General features: G+C 40.8%; 1 protein-coding gene across 4 annotated transcripts in view; it reads right to left on the reverse strand.

The window, feature by feature from the left end:
• Positions 1-448: 448 nt before the first annotated feature.
• Positions 449-13,527, reverse strand: part of aqr (aquarius intron-binding spliceosomal factor) — a 151,428-nt gene continuing 138,349 nt past the window's right edge. For 3 of the 4 annotated variants that reach the window (XM_060934600.1, XM_060934596.1, XM_060934597.1), the window contains 3 exons: positions 10,957-11,122; positions 5,542-5,655; positions 449-901 (listed from right to left, as the gene is read on the reverse strand). In XM_060934600.1, coding sequence (XP_060790583.1) covers positions 635-901; positions 5,542-5,655; positions 10,957-11,122 — 547 coding nt within the window. In that variant the 3' untranslated portion in view covers positions 449-634. The remainder of the gene's footprint in view (positions 902-5,541; positions 5,656-10,956; positions 11,123-13,527) is intronic. The other variant, XM_060934598.1, reaches the window with a different exon arrangement.

The following is a 13,527-nucleotide window of genomic DNA, read 5'->3' on the forward strand; positions in this document are numbered from 1 at the left end:
GACGCCGAACATCTCCACTTGGCTTCAGTACGTGAACAGCTAATCAACGGGTCCCGTATGTGTTTATGATTTTTATGTTACAATTTATAACCAATGGGAGACACCCTTTGTCGGCTGTCCACCAATCACAGGCTCCTGTGCCACAATGGCGGTATGTTGATATTAACAGTTTTACTTGTCCTTGCACAGACTTTAGTCATCTGGGACGATCGGACATGACGGTTTTTCGAGCACTGAAGACGTTTAGAGGAAGTTGCGTAATGCATCCTTTTATATGCAACTGTATTAACAGTTAAAAAAAAAAAGTGGTGACTTATACGCAGAAGCAGGAAGTTTATAAAGAGAAGTATTCTGTATGCATGAGAATTCTAAATTAAAACACACTGGGAAAAACTTTTCAGTCCCAGTCTCTCTCTCTCTCACACAAAAACCCCACAAGACTTGACTATAAATTTTATTACTTTAATTTTATTACAAAATGTTCATGTTATAAATGTTTTCTTACAAAAGGCAATTATTTTTCAAGAAACCGAATTAAGGTGAGGTAAAAAGGAAAAATAAAAACTAATCGCATCCTGGTGGATGGTGCAGCGGACCCTGGCCAACAGAGGTGTGGTGCGTGGGTGGATGTGCTTTAGGACTTGTCCTCCTCGCCATCACCGCTGTCACTGTCTCTACCTGGATGTTCAGGCATTTTCGCATGTTCCTCTGTGTGCTGCTCTTCCACACCAGATTCCTGTTCCATCATCTCCTCACACTCTTCATTCTCAGCCTTGTCTCTAGTCACACCTTCCCTGCTCTCTCCTTCAGGCTCGCTCTCTTTTTGCTCTTCTTCATCCCTCATATTCACGTCAGACTCGTCCTCGGGCGTCACCTGCCGTGGGGGTGGCAGAATCTGCTGCTGCAGCACAAAGACAAAAATAAATAAAAATCACTATTTAGAAATTCATTGAATATGGATGAAGACGCTTTCGTATGCTGCAAATAAATCTAGTGCTACAGAAACTCCTCACCTCTGCATATATAAACATGTCTCTGACCTGACTGCAGGTTTCCCAGTTTTCCACATTTCACTAACGTGCGTTACTATTCATAGGTATAGAGAGAACTTGTAGTTTAACTGTCTGTAAATAGTGTGTATGGCACTTGTGGTTAAAATCGTGTAAAATTAGTCATGTAGCTCTTATACTGCTGTCAGATACTTTTCCAAATTCACTGGACTACACTCCATCATACGTGTAAAACTATTTAGGATAAACACATCAACAACAAGAAAAGAGATTTTCTACACAGTAAAATTCAACTGTCCAAACACCACTTTTCCAACAAGTGTGACCATATGAGGTCTGACAAAACAAACATCACCGTTTCAATACAATTTCACAGTTGGACAAATGATAAATTTGCCCAGAAACCTAACTGACGAGCTAAAATTGGTAGCCCACATAATATACAGTATGAGTAGCTACTAGTTAGCTAGTTATTACCTTAAGTGCATTAATACAGACTAAGACATAGGTTACGCGCACATACACCCCTCCACAATTACTGAGTTTCAGTCACGTGACTTTTCTTAGCGGTTTTACCGGAAGTGAAATAGCGGGTGGTCTAAACGGCTGCCGTAGTGCAAACAACTAGCGATAACTTATCAGAGTACGCTCGTAATCTAGAAGCCACTGCTCGCTTTAGATATATTCAGAAGATTGCTATGTGCAATGGAATCGACCCCTACAGTCTGGGAAAGAAGGATTTGTCATACGATCTCGAAAACTACCCTTCAGTCGAGTTCCCCGACATCTCGAACTATCTGGTGTTGCAGACGTCCTTCTACACCGCAAAACAGATGAAAGCGTGGAAGAGTATGGAGGCTTACAACTGTTTTGTATGTGGCTGGGTAAAGGACCTCGGGATCAAGTCGCTGCCGAATGAATCCTGTATCGTTTTTGCCCGTGCAAGTATGTTTTTTTAAGCTTTTCGTTCGCGTCTTTATAACGAAGCACTGCAAGTTGAAGTGTAAACAAACAACAGTTGGCTTAATTCTCACTTGTGTTGGCTCTTATCTCTCAGGTAAATCATTCACAAAGATCATCAGAAACCCCTTTAAAGACCTGGATCTTAGTTAAACAAGACGGAGAAGTGATCACGGCGCATTGTAACTGTATGGCTGGGTAAGAATTTTGTCGCGACCTTCATGCATATGGACTTTGTGAGGAGTAAACAAAGAAACAGCTGGGGACTTTAGCGCTTCGTGACTCAAAAAAAGTACCGTAAAATAACGACACATAGCAAGAAAAGTACTTGGAAAACACGAAGGACAGAGCTGAAAGGGAAATACAAACCTTTCACCAAGTGATCACTGCAAACTCAAGCACGCTTCGACTCGGCTCCCTTCGATTTCAGTGAGAGGTTCAAAAGCCACCTTTCTCGATGTCTTTTTGTGAAATCCTGTGTTCATTCACCCTTTTTTATTAGTTCACAGGGAACCCTGAAGAAACTTTGATCAGTTTCATGGTCTGACGGATTTGAACAACCTAAAACAATGCAAGCGTAAGGCATTTTTCATGCGAGCAATGCACCTTCTCCATACAAACGGTTTGTCAACTGAGCTTTGGTAGACCACCAGCTAAAGCTTTGAATAACTAATGAGGTGGATGTGACGTCACGTGAAACCCAGCAATTATTGGAACCGCTTGAAAAGATTTGGGTGGTGGTGGTGCTTGTTCAAGAAAAAAGTCCACCTTTTGTTGAAGTCACTTCATCTCATACTGGAAAAAATGAGAAATATCTAACCTTTAATTGAAAAATTTATTCAGAAAAACAAATCCCTCATGAAGAAATAAATCGGGGTTCCCGCTGGCGCTCGTCACACTTGTCACTGACGAACATAATCCATCAGTAACAAAGAGCAAATTACTAGCAGTCGTCACAGTGACGAATGGATGTCATCTTTATCATCATCATAAGTCATCTTTTATAGAAATCCCTCCATTTGCTGAAATCCAACCCCACTAAAGAGATGGTGGGAAGCCAGAGTGTAAACAATGAGCACATGCTTGTGACCAAATGGGCACCAAACTTTTGACCAATCGCAATGAATCTTAATCGGCCTGGCATGGTGGTGCAATTATCTCTGCGTGAACCAAATAACGGCGCAGTCTAAGCTGATAAAGTTCTCTGGGCGGCCTTCTTCAAGCACTGAAGAGGATTTAAGAGCTGAAACAGCCACGGGGGAGGCACACTCAGAGCCCCTACCGTCCCCGAGCACACCAGACAGTGTCAGTAATACAGGGATCGGTTTAAAAAACCAAAAAAAAAAAAAAAACCCACCAAACTGAAAGTGCTGTCAGCTGGCAAGCGACTGAAGGGCTCCATGTTTCGGGCTGCATGGCGTGTTGAGTTCCTCTGGTGAATGTATGATGAAAATTGTGGCGTCATTCTGCATTATTGGAACCCCTGCATTTAATACTTTGTACAATCTCCCTTTGCCTGTAAAACAGCACGGAGTCTTCTCTTAAGCCTAGGTCACAACCGGACGTACGATTTTTTGGCCGTGCGATTTTTGGCGTTTCCCAAATCGCTGCGTTTTTTTTTGTTCGTGGAGAAAGACGCACGTTGGCTGCAAGCTTGTCTTGCAACCTGAAAAAAAACGTAAGCGCCCGTAGAGTTTGTTTGACATGACAAAGAACCTCTGCGGCCGGTCTGCGGCCAGTCTACGGCTCGAAAATCAGCACGTCACACGCGCACCCTCCGTGCGTTTCTTGCACGTAGACCGGCTGTAGGAGCACGTACGGCTGGTTGTGACCGAGGCTTTAAGGTTGGAGAGAGATGCCCTGCTCTGTGAGACCATTCGTCTTTACAGAATCTCTCCATGTGTTGAAATACAAAATTAATGCTATATTTTGTACTGTAAGCCAATAACCTAAACAGAACAGTGATGTTTCAGCCTGTAGTCTAAGACAACGGTGCACACTCTTGACTTTTTTTTTTTGCGCTCAGTTTGCACATGCATGTTTCTGATTCTGGAAAGATCATCTGTCATGCATGTATGCTAATTAATTAATCAGACTAATAAAACAGAAAAGGGTTAGATGTACAGGCAGCACCTTGTAGTGTGTGTAGTGCAACAGGCAGTGGGATTCAACACGAGTAGCTTGCACTATAATTACATAATGGAGGTGTCACATCGGCATCACTGTAAGTTCAAATATACAATCAATCAATCCAGTAATGTGGAGGGTTGTGGTCTGTCTGGGTTAGTGGTTGGTCTTTGCCTGTATTTAATTTTTTTATTCTAATAAAATTTAGATGTTTAAAGGCAAGATGTCATATCTGAATGTTTACAGGGGTGTTCACACGGCACATATTTGCATCGATGCTGCACCGATGTATTTTGTTGCGATATATCTTACACCGGTGTAAATTTTGTGGAGCGTTCACACGTCACAAACCTGCTTACTAGAGAGAAGCGTGTTAGCACCGGTGCAGCCCCACTTGTGTTCACACGGCAGTTTTTGCGACCGTGCTATACGATAGTAATAATGCGGAAATGAAATATGCGCATGCGTGAAAAAAGTACTTCCTTTTCCCGGTTGTCATGGCATCACCAAGCGCCGAGAAAACAACGTGGATGAAGACACCAGTGTTGCCAGATACTGCTGATGTTTTCCAGCCCAAAATATGTTCAAATCCGCCAAAATGCACTTAAAACCGCCCAATCTGGCAACACTGGAAGACACGCAGTTCTGTTGTTGTTGATATTCGCCATTTTGGAAGCGCAGAATACCAGGATGCAAATTATGCAATGCCCGTATGTAATCAACTCTCCTCCCGCGTAGCGAGTCTACCCCTGTAGCGTTCAGACGTCCCATTTTATATCGGTGCTGCCCCGCAAACTAGCATTTACTCCGGAGTAAATTTCTTAAACCACCTCCCGAGCAGGGTTAGATTTGCACCGGTTTAAGCGGCTTTCAGGGGCTACACCGGTATAACTTTGTACCGTGTGAACGCTCTACCAGGGCAGCCCCGGTGCTACACCGGAGTAAAAGTTGCTGTGTGAACACCCCTTAAGATAGAAAGGCGTGTACCTGTTGATTGATGTAGGAAAAAGACATCATGTTCATAATAATCTGAAGACCAATCTGGCCATTTTTGTGTTAGATTTATAACCGTTCTACACTCTGCCCATGCTGATGCATGTGTCTCGCTGCTTCTGGAGTAAAGTGGCTTTAACAGGCCACACTGACTAACAGCAGCTCTAAATCCGACATTTTGCTCTGATGTGGGAGTTTGAGAGCAGACGCGTGACAAGAGCTTGCGCTCGCTCCACATTTTAGCACAGCAGGTCTTCATTAGCAGCAATTTATCTCTCATCCAAAACACTGCATTCATGCTCACTGCTTAAGTTTCAGCATTCAGAACTAAAATGATTAGATTACAGCTGATCTCGCAGTGTTATTCAACTAAAAAGAAAGCAGATGGCTCTGTGATGAATAATACTTAACCGTGTGTTTCGGAAAGGAAAGGCGAAAGTAAAGTGCTTACCTGTCTGTACTGCTGAGTTCTCTGCATCATATGCATGTACATATTGTAGACCAGGTTGGCCATCTCAGGCATGTTCTGTACTACCTGATCAGGCTCGTTTGAGCGCGCCTCAGTCTGTAAGGGGGGGAAAAAAAAAAAAAGACAGAGAGGAAGAGTTTACTTCATTTTCCATGAAATTATTTTCCAAGTGTTCTCTGTACTGCATGAATTTTTCTAACTACTTTCTGTCTATTCACAGTACAGGACAGGAACAGATGTCTAGTGCATACATTTGACCCAAACAGGAAAAATTAATATTCGTTATGAATGCTAAGTGTTCTAGGAATCGTAGTGTGTGCTATTCAGAACTGCAATTTAACAACACAATGACATCCAGTTTTTGGAGGCCACTAAAGTACATTCATGAATAATTCAATAATTCTTGAATCCAGACAGACAGCGCTACACATTCACTATAGAGGTACAGAAAAGCAGGAAGTACATCTTTCTAAATGTCTTTTAGTATACATGAATAATTAGTGTTTAATGCATTATTGCACTACAGGCTCTGTGTGCGTTTGTTTGTTTGTAGAGCGAGGCCTGTCAGACCTCCACACACACTGCTACAGTGAATATAAGTCTTACTGAATAATTATTATGAATAATTATTATTATACATACAGGCCACTTTTTCCATGGGATAAATACACGTATTTTATTCCCTTCTAGTGGGTTTATTGATGGCATGCAATATTATCATATCGCTTATCCTCCATGTATTATGCCACTCTCCCCAATGGAGAATGAGCGTGCAATATTATTACAATAATGCACATTGTCAAGACAACACAACGTCAAACTTTGGAGCTCATGCAAAGATCCAATGACAAAACTTTTCTGTTGAGCATACGCACAATCATTTCTTTGTCAGCCGGGAGAGAGAGAAGACGGGGTTAATTCAGTGCTCGGTTTAAGCACTAAATAAATAAACTGAAACTAAAGATGCGCCGAACACCCGAAAGGCTCCCAAAACTTTACTGGATATTCTTCACACATATTTACAAGAGAAAAACATACCAACGGACACCGAAAAACTGGAAAAGAGACACGTCGGAGATGTAAAAGTTCCACGCTAGCACGCGACTGTGACAATTTGTACGTAAACATGGCTGCGAGGTTTGCTTTGTTAAAAGCAGAACATTTTGAGAGAATTTTGAAAGTGAAAGACGCGCTGAACACCCGAAAGGCTCCCAAAACTTTACTGGATATTCTTCACACATATTTACAAGAGAAAAACATACCAACGGACACCGAAAAACTGGAAAAGAGACACGTCGGAGATGTAAAAGTTCCACGCTAGCACGCGACTGTGACAATTTGTACACAAACATGGCTGCGAGGTTTGCTTCGTTAAAAGCAGAAGATTTAAAGAGAATTTTGAAAGTGAAAGATGCGCTGAACACCCAAAAGGCTACCAAAACTTTACTGGATATTCTTCACACATATTTACAAGAGAAAAACATACCAACGGACACCGAAAAACTGGAAAAGAGACACGTCGGAGATGTAAAAGTTCCACGCTAGCGCGCGACTGCGACAATTTGTACACAAACATGGCTGTTAGGTTTGCTTCATTAAAAGAGGAAGATTTAAAGAGACAGACACGCTGAACACCTGAAAGACTCCCAAAACGTCACTGGATATTCTTCATGCATATTTACAAGAGAAAAACAGACCAACGGACATCGAAAAACTGGAAGAGAGAGCAATAGCGGAAATATTGTCAAGGTTCTACTTGGATGTGAGGAAAAGTAACGGAGACTTTTACAAGAGGACTTCACTCGTGGACTTCACTCAGCAAAGCCCTTTTGTTTTGAACAACTGTAATGGAACAATTAACTATGACCAAAAGTAACTTTGAACTTGAACTGTCAACCTGGATATAGCTTGTATATAAGTTGGGTTGTTCAGGCTTTTATGACTTGCACCATTTTTATCGTTAGAACTTTGACTTTGTACATTGGATGGACAGAACACTGAATTATATTCAATCAGAATCAGCATTCAATATTGGTAAGTTACTCCCTTGTTATTAACTTTTTGTAAAACCTGTAATTGTTCCATTAAGTGTGTATTATATGATGATGATAATATTGGCTGGCTTTTTCCATGGTATATCAGATATAGTCCATTCAGCTACTCGTCTTCGACTCGTTCAGTATCATGCTAGCTGAACGGACTATATCTGATATACCACGAAAAAAGCCAGCCAATATTATTTAAATATCTGTATTTAGACAACAGTTAGTTCCGATCTCTTTGTTCCAAGAGTGCCCATATTTCGCATAACAGCACTGGGGTGTTTCAATGTGCATCACTCTGCTCATCTGTGTCCTAAATATAAAATTCCACTTCCTGTTTTGAAACAGTTACTACAGTAGTGTTAGCAACATCATCAGCAGACATGGCAAATTATACTTTTCAGGAATATAGCTTTTGAAGTAAAGCATGAACGCTCATCAGATGAAGATAAAAAGAAAGAAGGGACACTAATTTTACTGGAAGCCCCTTTAACAGGAATGTACAAACCCATATGAGCTAGCTAGCCAGCTATCAGACGTGCTAAAAAGTAAGTGTGGCTTCTCCGGGATCCATTTCTACTCATCTCATTATCTGTAGCCGCTTTATCCTGTTCTACAGGGTCGCAGGCAAGCTGGAGCCTATCCCAGCTGACTATGGGCGAAAGGCGGGGTACACCCTGGACAAGTCGCCAGGTCATCACAGGGCTGACACATAGACACAGACAACCATTCACACTCACATTCACACCTACGGTCAATTAAGAGTCACCAGTTAACCTAACCTGCATGTCTTTGGACTGTGGGGGAAACCGGAGCACCCGGAGGAAACCCACGCGGACACGGGGAGAACATGCAAACTCCACACAGAAAGGCCCTCGCCGGCCACGGGGCTCGAACCCGGACCTTCTTGCTGTGAGGCGACAGCGATAACCACTACACCACCGTGCCGCCCCATTTCTACTAGTGGAGTAAAAATAAACAGAACATTTGGCCAAATTGTGTCACTTATGCAACATTAATTTCTTGTTTATGGAACTGTTGTATAAAAGCAATAATCACCCGAGAGGGCGTATCCGAGTAGCTGTTTCTAATCACAGCTGTGCTGATATTTGCTTAAATACTGTACATCTTTTGAACGTCTTTGGTTTCAGGAGCACCATGGATAAAGATGGAGAAAAAGGGTCTGATGATTTATCTTGATTTCTCTTTTCAAATCAATAAGTTTGCGTAAAGTTTTTAAATGCATGTGCTCACACTGACCAGTCAGTGGCGTCTCACACCAGTACACCTGCTGTTACAACAGTGGCCTTCATTTACACTTGACCTTGTGGTAGGGTAAAGACAGACTGAACATGCTGAACTTTCCAATTAAATTTTGCATTATAAACAAATAAAATCATCACAAAGCAGCTTTACAGAAATTCAGATGTAGATTTAGATCCCCAATGAATGAGCCAAAGGTGACACGAAGAACAACATTTAGAGAAACCAGACTCAAAAGGGAACCTGTCCTGTTCTGGGTGACACCCGGATATTGGGATTCAAAATCATTCTCGTATACAATTGTGGAATAGTAAGGTCAAACAGTACTGAGCGTGTTGAAAGCAGGGCTTTGAACCGGTTCAAGGAACGAAAACGAAAACCGGGAACTTTTTCGGGACTCCCTAAAGTGAATGACGCATGAAATGGAATGATGAATGACAGCTAGTGATTTGAACAATAAATGGTCCCTTGTCATTCAGATTCTTATAAATGGAATAATGACTGAAATGTAGGTGGAATGACATGCTTTCAGCTCATGAAATGGAATGACATTGTTTCTAAGTGGAATGACATACTTTTAGGTTATGTTATCAGTGATATCACCTTTTACAAATGGAATGACAGCGTTTCCAGGTGGAATGACATACTTTAAGCTAATGTTATCAGTGATATCCCCTTTTACAAATGGAATGACAGTGTTTTTAGGTGGAATGACATACTTTGAGGCAATGTTATCAGTGATATCACCTATAACCTAACCCTAACCCTAGAAACAATGTCATTCCATTTGTTAATTTGATATCACTGATAACATTGCCTCAAAGTATGTCATTCCACCTAGAAACCTTATCATTCCATTTGTAAAAGGTGATATCACTGACAACATTAGCTCAAAGTAAGTCAATACATATAGAAACCCTGTCATTCCATTTGTAAAAGCTGATATCCCACAAAGCACCCACTTATCTTATCCTAGGGAGGTCTAAAACTAAAGATTTCAATCGTTATTCCATTTGTAAGAATCTGAATGACAAGGGACCATTTATTGTTCAAATTTACTACCTGTCATTTGTCATTCCATTTCATGCATCATTCACTTTAGGGAGTCCTAACTTTTTCTATTTCACATGGAACAGAAACGAAACCAGAAACTTTATTATTTTTTTATGTTCCGGAACAGAAACGCTTATTAAAAATAATGGTAACCGGTTAATACCGGTTTTTATTTCGTTCCTCAAAGTTTCCGTAGCCTACAAATAAAAAAGTCATTCTTCTCCTGCGCAAGTTTCTATGACCCGCTGGGGTTCACTTCCTGTGTGACATTCGCTGACTGAATGGAGAGAGCGGGAGGGTGGACTGCTATCACGTCTCCACATCTTAAATAAGAGGTAAATATTGCAGTCTATCGTTATTCAAAAACGTCAATTTCAAACACGATATCAATATATTTGTCCACGTTAATGAGAGGCTCGCGAACATTAAATGACGTTAACCTCTGTTAGCCTATCAATGCATAGGGCCTGACTAGCCTTTGGTAACACACTAAACGAATTATCTTTCATTTTTGGCACTTTTTCTGTTTGTGTAGATGGGAAGACATACTGAGAATCCAAATCACCAACATTTGAAATAATAATTGTTTTGAATTATTTCTTGTCTTATTTAATGAAGGTTGTAATAGAATTAGCCTACATTTGGCTTAAGCCGGATGAGACAGAGACATAATTTTATAGCCATTTGTTAAACAGCTGACAGGGAACGCAATTAACCGTTCCGGGAACGAAATTTTTTTGTTCTAACCGGTTCGGGAACGTCTACTTAATGGTGGAACCCAAAACCGGAAACATTAAAATTCCGTTTCTGTTCGGAACGAACCAATAGGAAAAAAATTCTGGTTCAAAGCCCTGGTTGAAAGGGTGTTCAGTATGATCGTACAGTCTCTAGAACCCATAATTACAGTGCTTGATTTCAGTGTAAGGCTAAAATAATTCTTTGGTTATGTTGTGCTACACTGACTAACTGACCTTGGACAGCTTTACAGTATGATGGTCACTGTTAATCTTTCTGCACGTGCAGGTGTGTGTGCACTCACGGAGCCGTAGTACTCTTGAGGTCGAATGTGCAGTTGTAGCGGCTGCGCAGTCAGCTGATTGAAGGCAGGCGTCAGCTCAAAGCAGTTCTGGAAAAGGGAGACGCGAGCAAAGATGTAGAGGCCCAACCTGGCTCTGGACATAGCTACGACTAAACGCCGCACATCTCTGCAAACACAAGGTAAAGATGGAAAAAACAAAAGAAAAAGGCAACGTACAGGAATGAGGGAGGGGGAGAGAGACAGAAATGGGACATAATTGGAGGATTAGATGCATTTGATATGGGGTTAGTTAGTCTTTGCTAATGATAGGCACATGCTTAATAAAAGATGTTTTATAGGCCGGAGTGTGAGTCCTCATTAATGAAACCAATCTGGTACAAATGGAAAATGGCTGATAAGGCACTTGGTGCTGCGATGGGTTCAGACTGTAAACCTTTTATCATCACACACGACTCTTTCCTTCAATACCGGCTTCAGTTCTGCATCTCCTCACAACCTCGCGCACACAACTCAATACAAAACACACAAACAGGAGCGTAGCGACTGGGAGAAAGTGCACGATTATCTTTGAGAGTTGTCTGTGTATGAGAGAATGTGAGGAGAGGAGACCGTCACAAACGGGGATTAACTACGGAAATAGCATCCAGAATGTAATCAAATCTCATGCTGTCCACTAATCAGCATCACGGTGACAACTGTCATCAATGAAAGGACTTTTATTCCTGAGGGAAGAATGTGATATAGATGGAAAAGATGTTATTCACTAAGAACAGATGTTAAATGTGTTTATGCACGACTGTATGCACCTTCATACTGGTGTTAATACAGAGGAACACAGTGTCTGCCAAAAGAATGCAGCATGAATCGGTGCTTTTCCAGTTATTAATACATGACTGAAGGAAACATCAAGAATGAATCAAGATGGAGAACATTGTACAAAGATCTTATAAAAGCCACAACCAAAATGAAAACCGCAGCACCTTTTACTCTTCCAAGTTGGATAAAATAGTAGAAAGAAAGAAAGAAAGAAAGAAAGAAAGAAAGAAAGAAAGAAAGAAAGAAAGAAAGAAAGAAAGAAAGAAAGAAAGAAAGAAAGAAAGAAAGAAAGAAAGAAAGAAAGAAAGAAAGAAAGAAAGAAAGAAAGAAAGAAAGAAAGAAAGAAAGAAAGAAAGAAAGAAAGAAAGAAAGAAAGAAAGAAAGAAAGAAAATAAATAAATGAACAAAAAGAAAGAAAGAAAAGAAAGAAAGAAAAAGAAAGAAAGAAGAGGAAGAAAGAAAGAAAGAAAAAGAAAGGAGAAGAAAATAAATGAACAAAAAGAAAATAAAAGAAAAGAAGAAAAAGAAGAAAATAAATGGACAAAAAGAAAAAGAAAATAAAAGAAAGAAAAGAAGAAAAAGGAAGAAAATAAATGAACAAAAAGAAAAAAGAAGAAAGAAAGGAGAAGAAAATAAATGAACAAAAAGAAAAAGAAAAGAAAAAAGAAAAGAAGAGGAAGAAATAAAAGAAAAAGAAAGAAAGAAGGGGCGGCACGGTGGTATAGTGGTTAGCGCTGTCACCTCACAGCAAGAAGGTCCGGGTTCGAGCCCCGTGGCCGGCGAGGGCCTTTCTGTGTGGAGTTTGCATGTTCTCCCCGTGTCCGCGTGGGTTTCCTCCGGGTGCTCCGGTTTCCCCCACAGTCCAAAGACATGCAGGTTAGGTTAACTGGTGACTCTAAATTGACCGTAGGTGTGAATGTGAGTGTGAATGGTTGTCTGTGTCTATGTGTCAGCCCTGTGATGACCTGGCGACTTGTCCAGGGTGTACCCCGCCTTTCGCCCGTAGCCAGCTGGGATAGGCTCCAGCTTGCCTGCGACCCTGTAGAACAGGATAAAGCGGCTAGAGATAATGAGATGAATGAACGAGATGAGAGAAAGAAAAGAAAGAAAAGAAGAAAGAAGGAAAGAAAGAAGGAAAGAAAGAAAGAAAGAAAGAAAGAAAGAAGAGAAGAAAGAAAGAAAAGAAAGAAGAGAAGAAAGAAGGAAAGAAGAGAAGAAAGAAAGAAAGAAGAGAAGAAAGAAAGGAAAGAAAGACAGAAAGAAAAGAAAGAAGAGAAGAAAGAAAGAAAGAAAGAAAGAAAGAAAGAAAGAAAGAAGAGAAGAAAGAAAGACAAAGGAAATAAGAGAAGAAAGAAAGACAAAGAAAAGAAAGAAGAAAAGAAAAAGAAGAGAAGAAAGACAGACAAAGAAAAGAAAGAAGAGAAGAAAGAAAGACCCACCCAAATACCCCCCCCCCCCTTTAATTTTGCTCTGCAGTGTGGCTGCAGGTCCATCAGTCCAAACTAAAAAGAAAAGAATGCACTACACCTCAGACTTTAAGTGAAAACCCAAAAGATGGACTGAATTAGGCCAAAAAGCATCAGAGGAAAAGCCGTCCTGAGAGGACGGACAGTAAAATGGTTTGATTTCAGCTCGGCATGTTTCTGAAGACGATTATAGTCTTCTAGTGCTTTTAAGGACATTAAGCAAGCAGAGCACAGATACAAAGCCATAACTTATTCATAAGGCTAAAACTCCATTTCCAGACTGCAGGTT

The sequence above is a fragment of the Neoarius graeffei genome, chromosome 11, assembly GCF_027579695.1.
Source record: "Neoarius graeffei isolate fNeoGra1 chromosome 11, fNeoGra1.pri, whole genome shotgun sequence".
In the NCBI taxonomy this organism is placed as follows: Eukaryota; Metazoa; Chordata; class Actinopteri; order Siluriformes; family Ariidae; genus Neoarius; species Neoarius graeffei.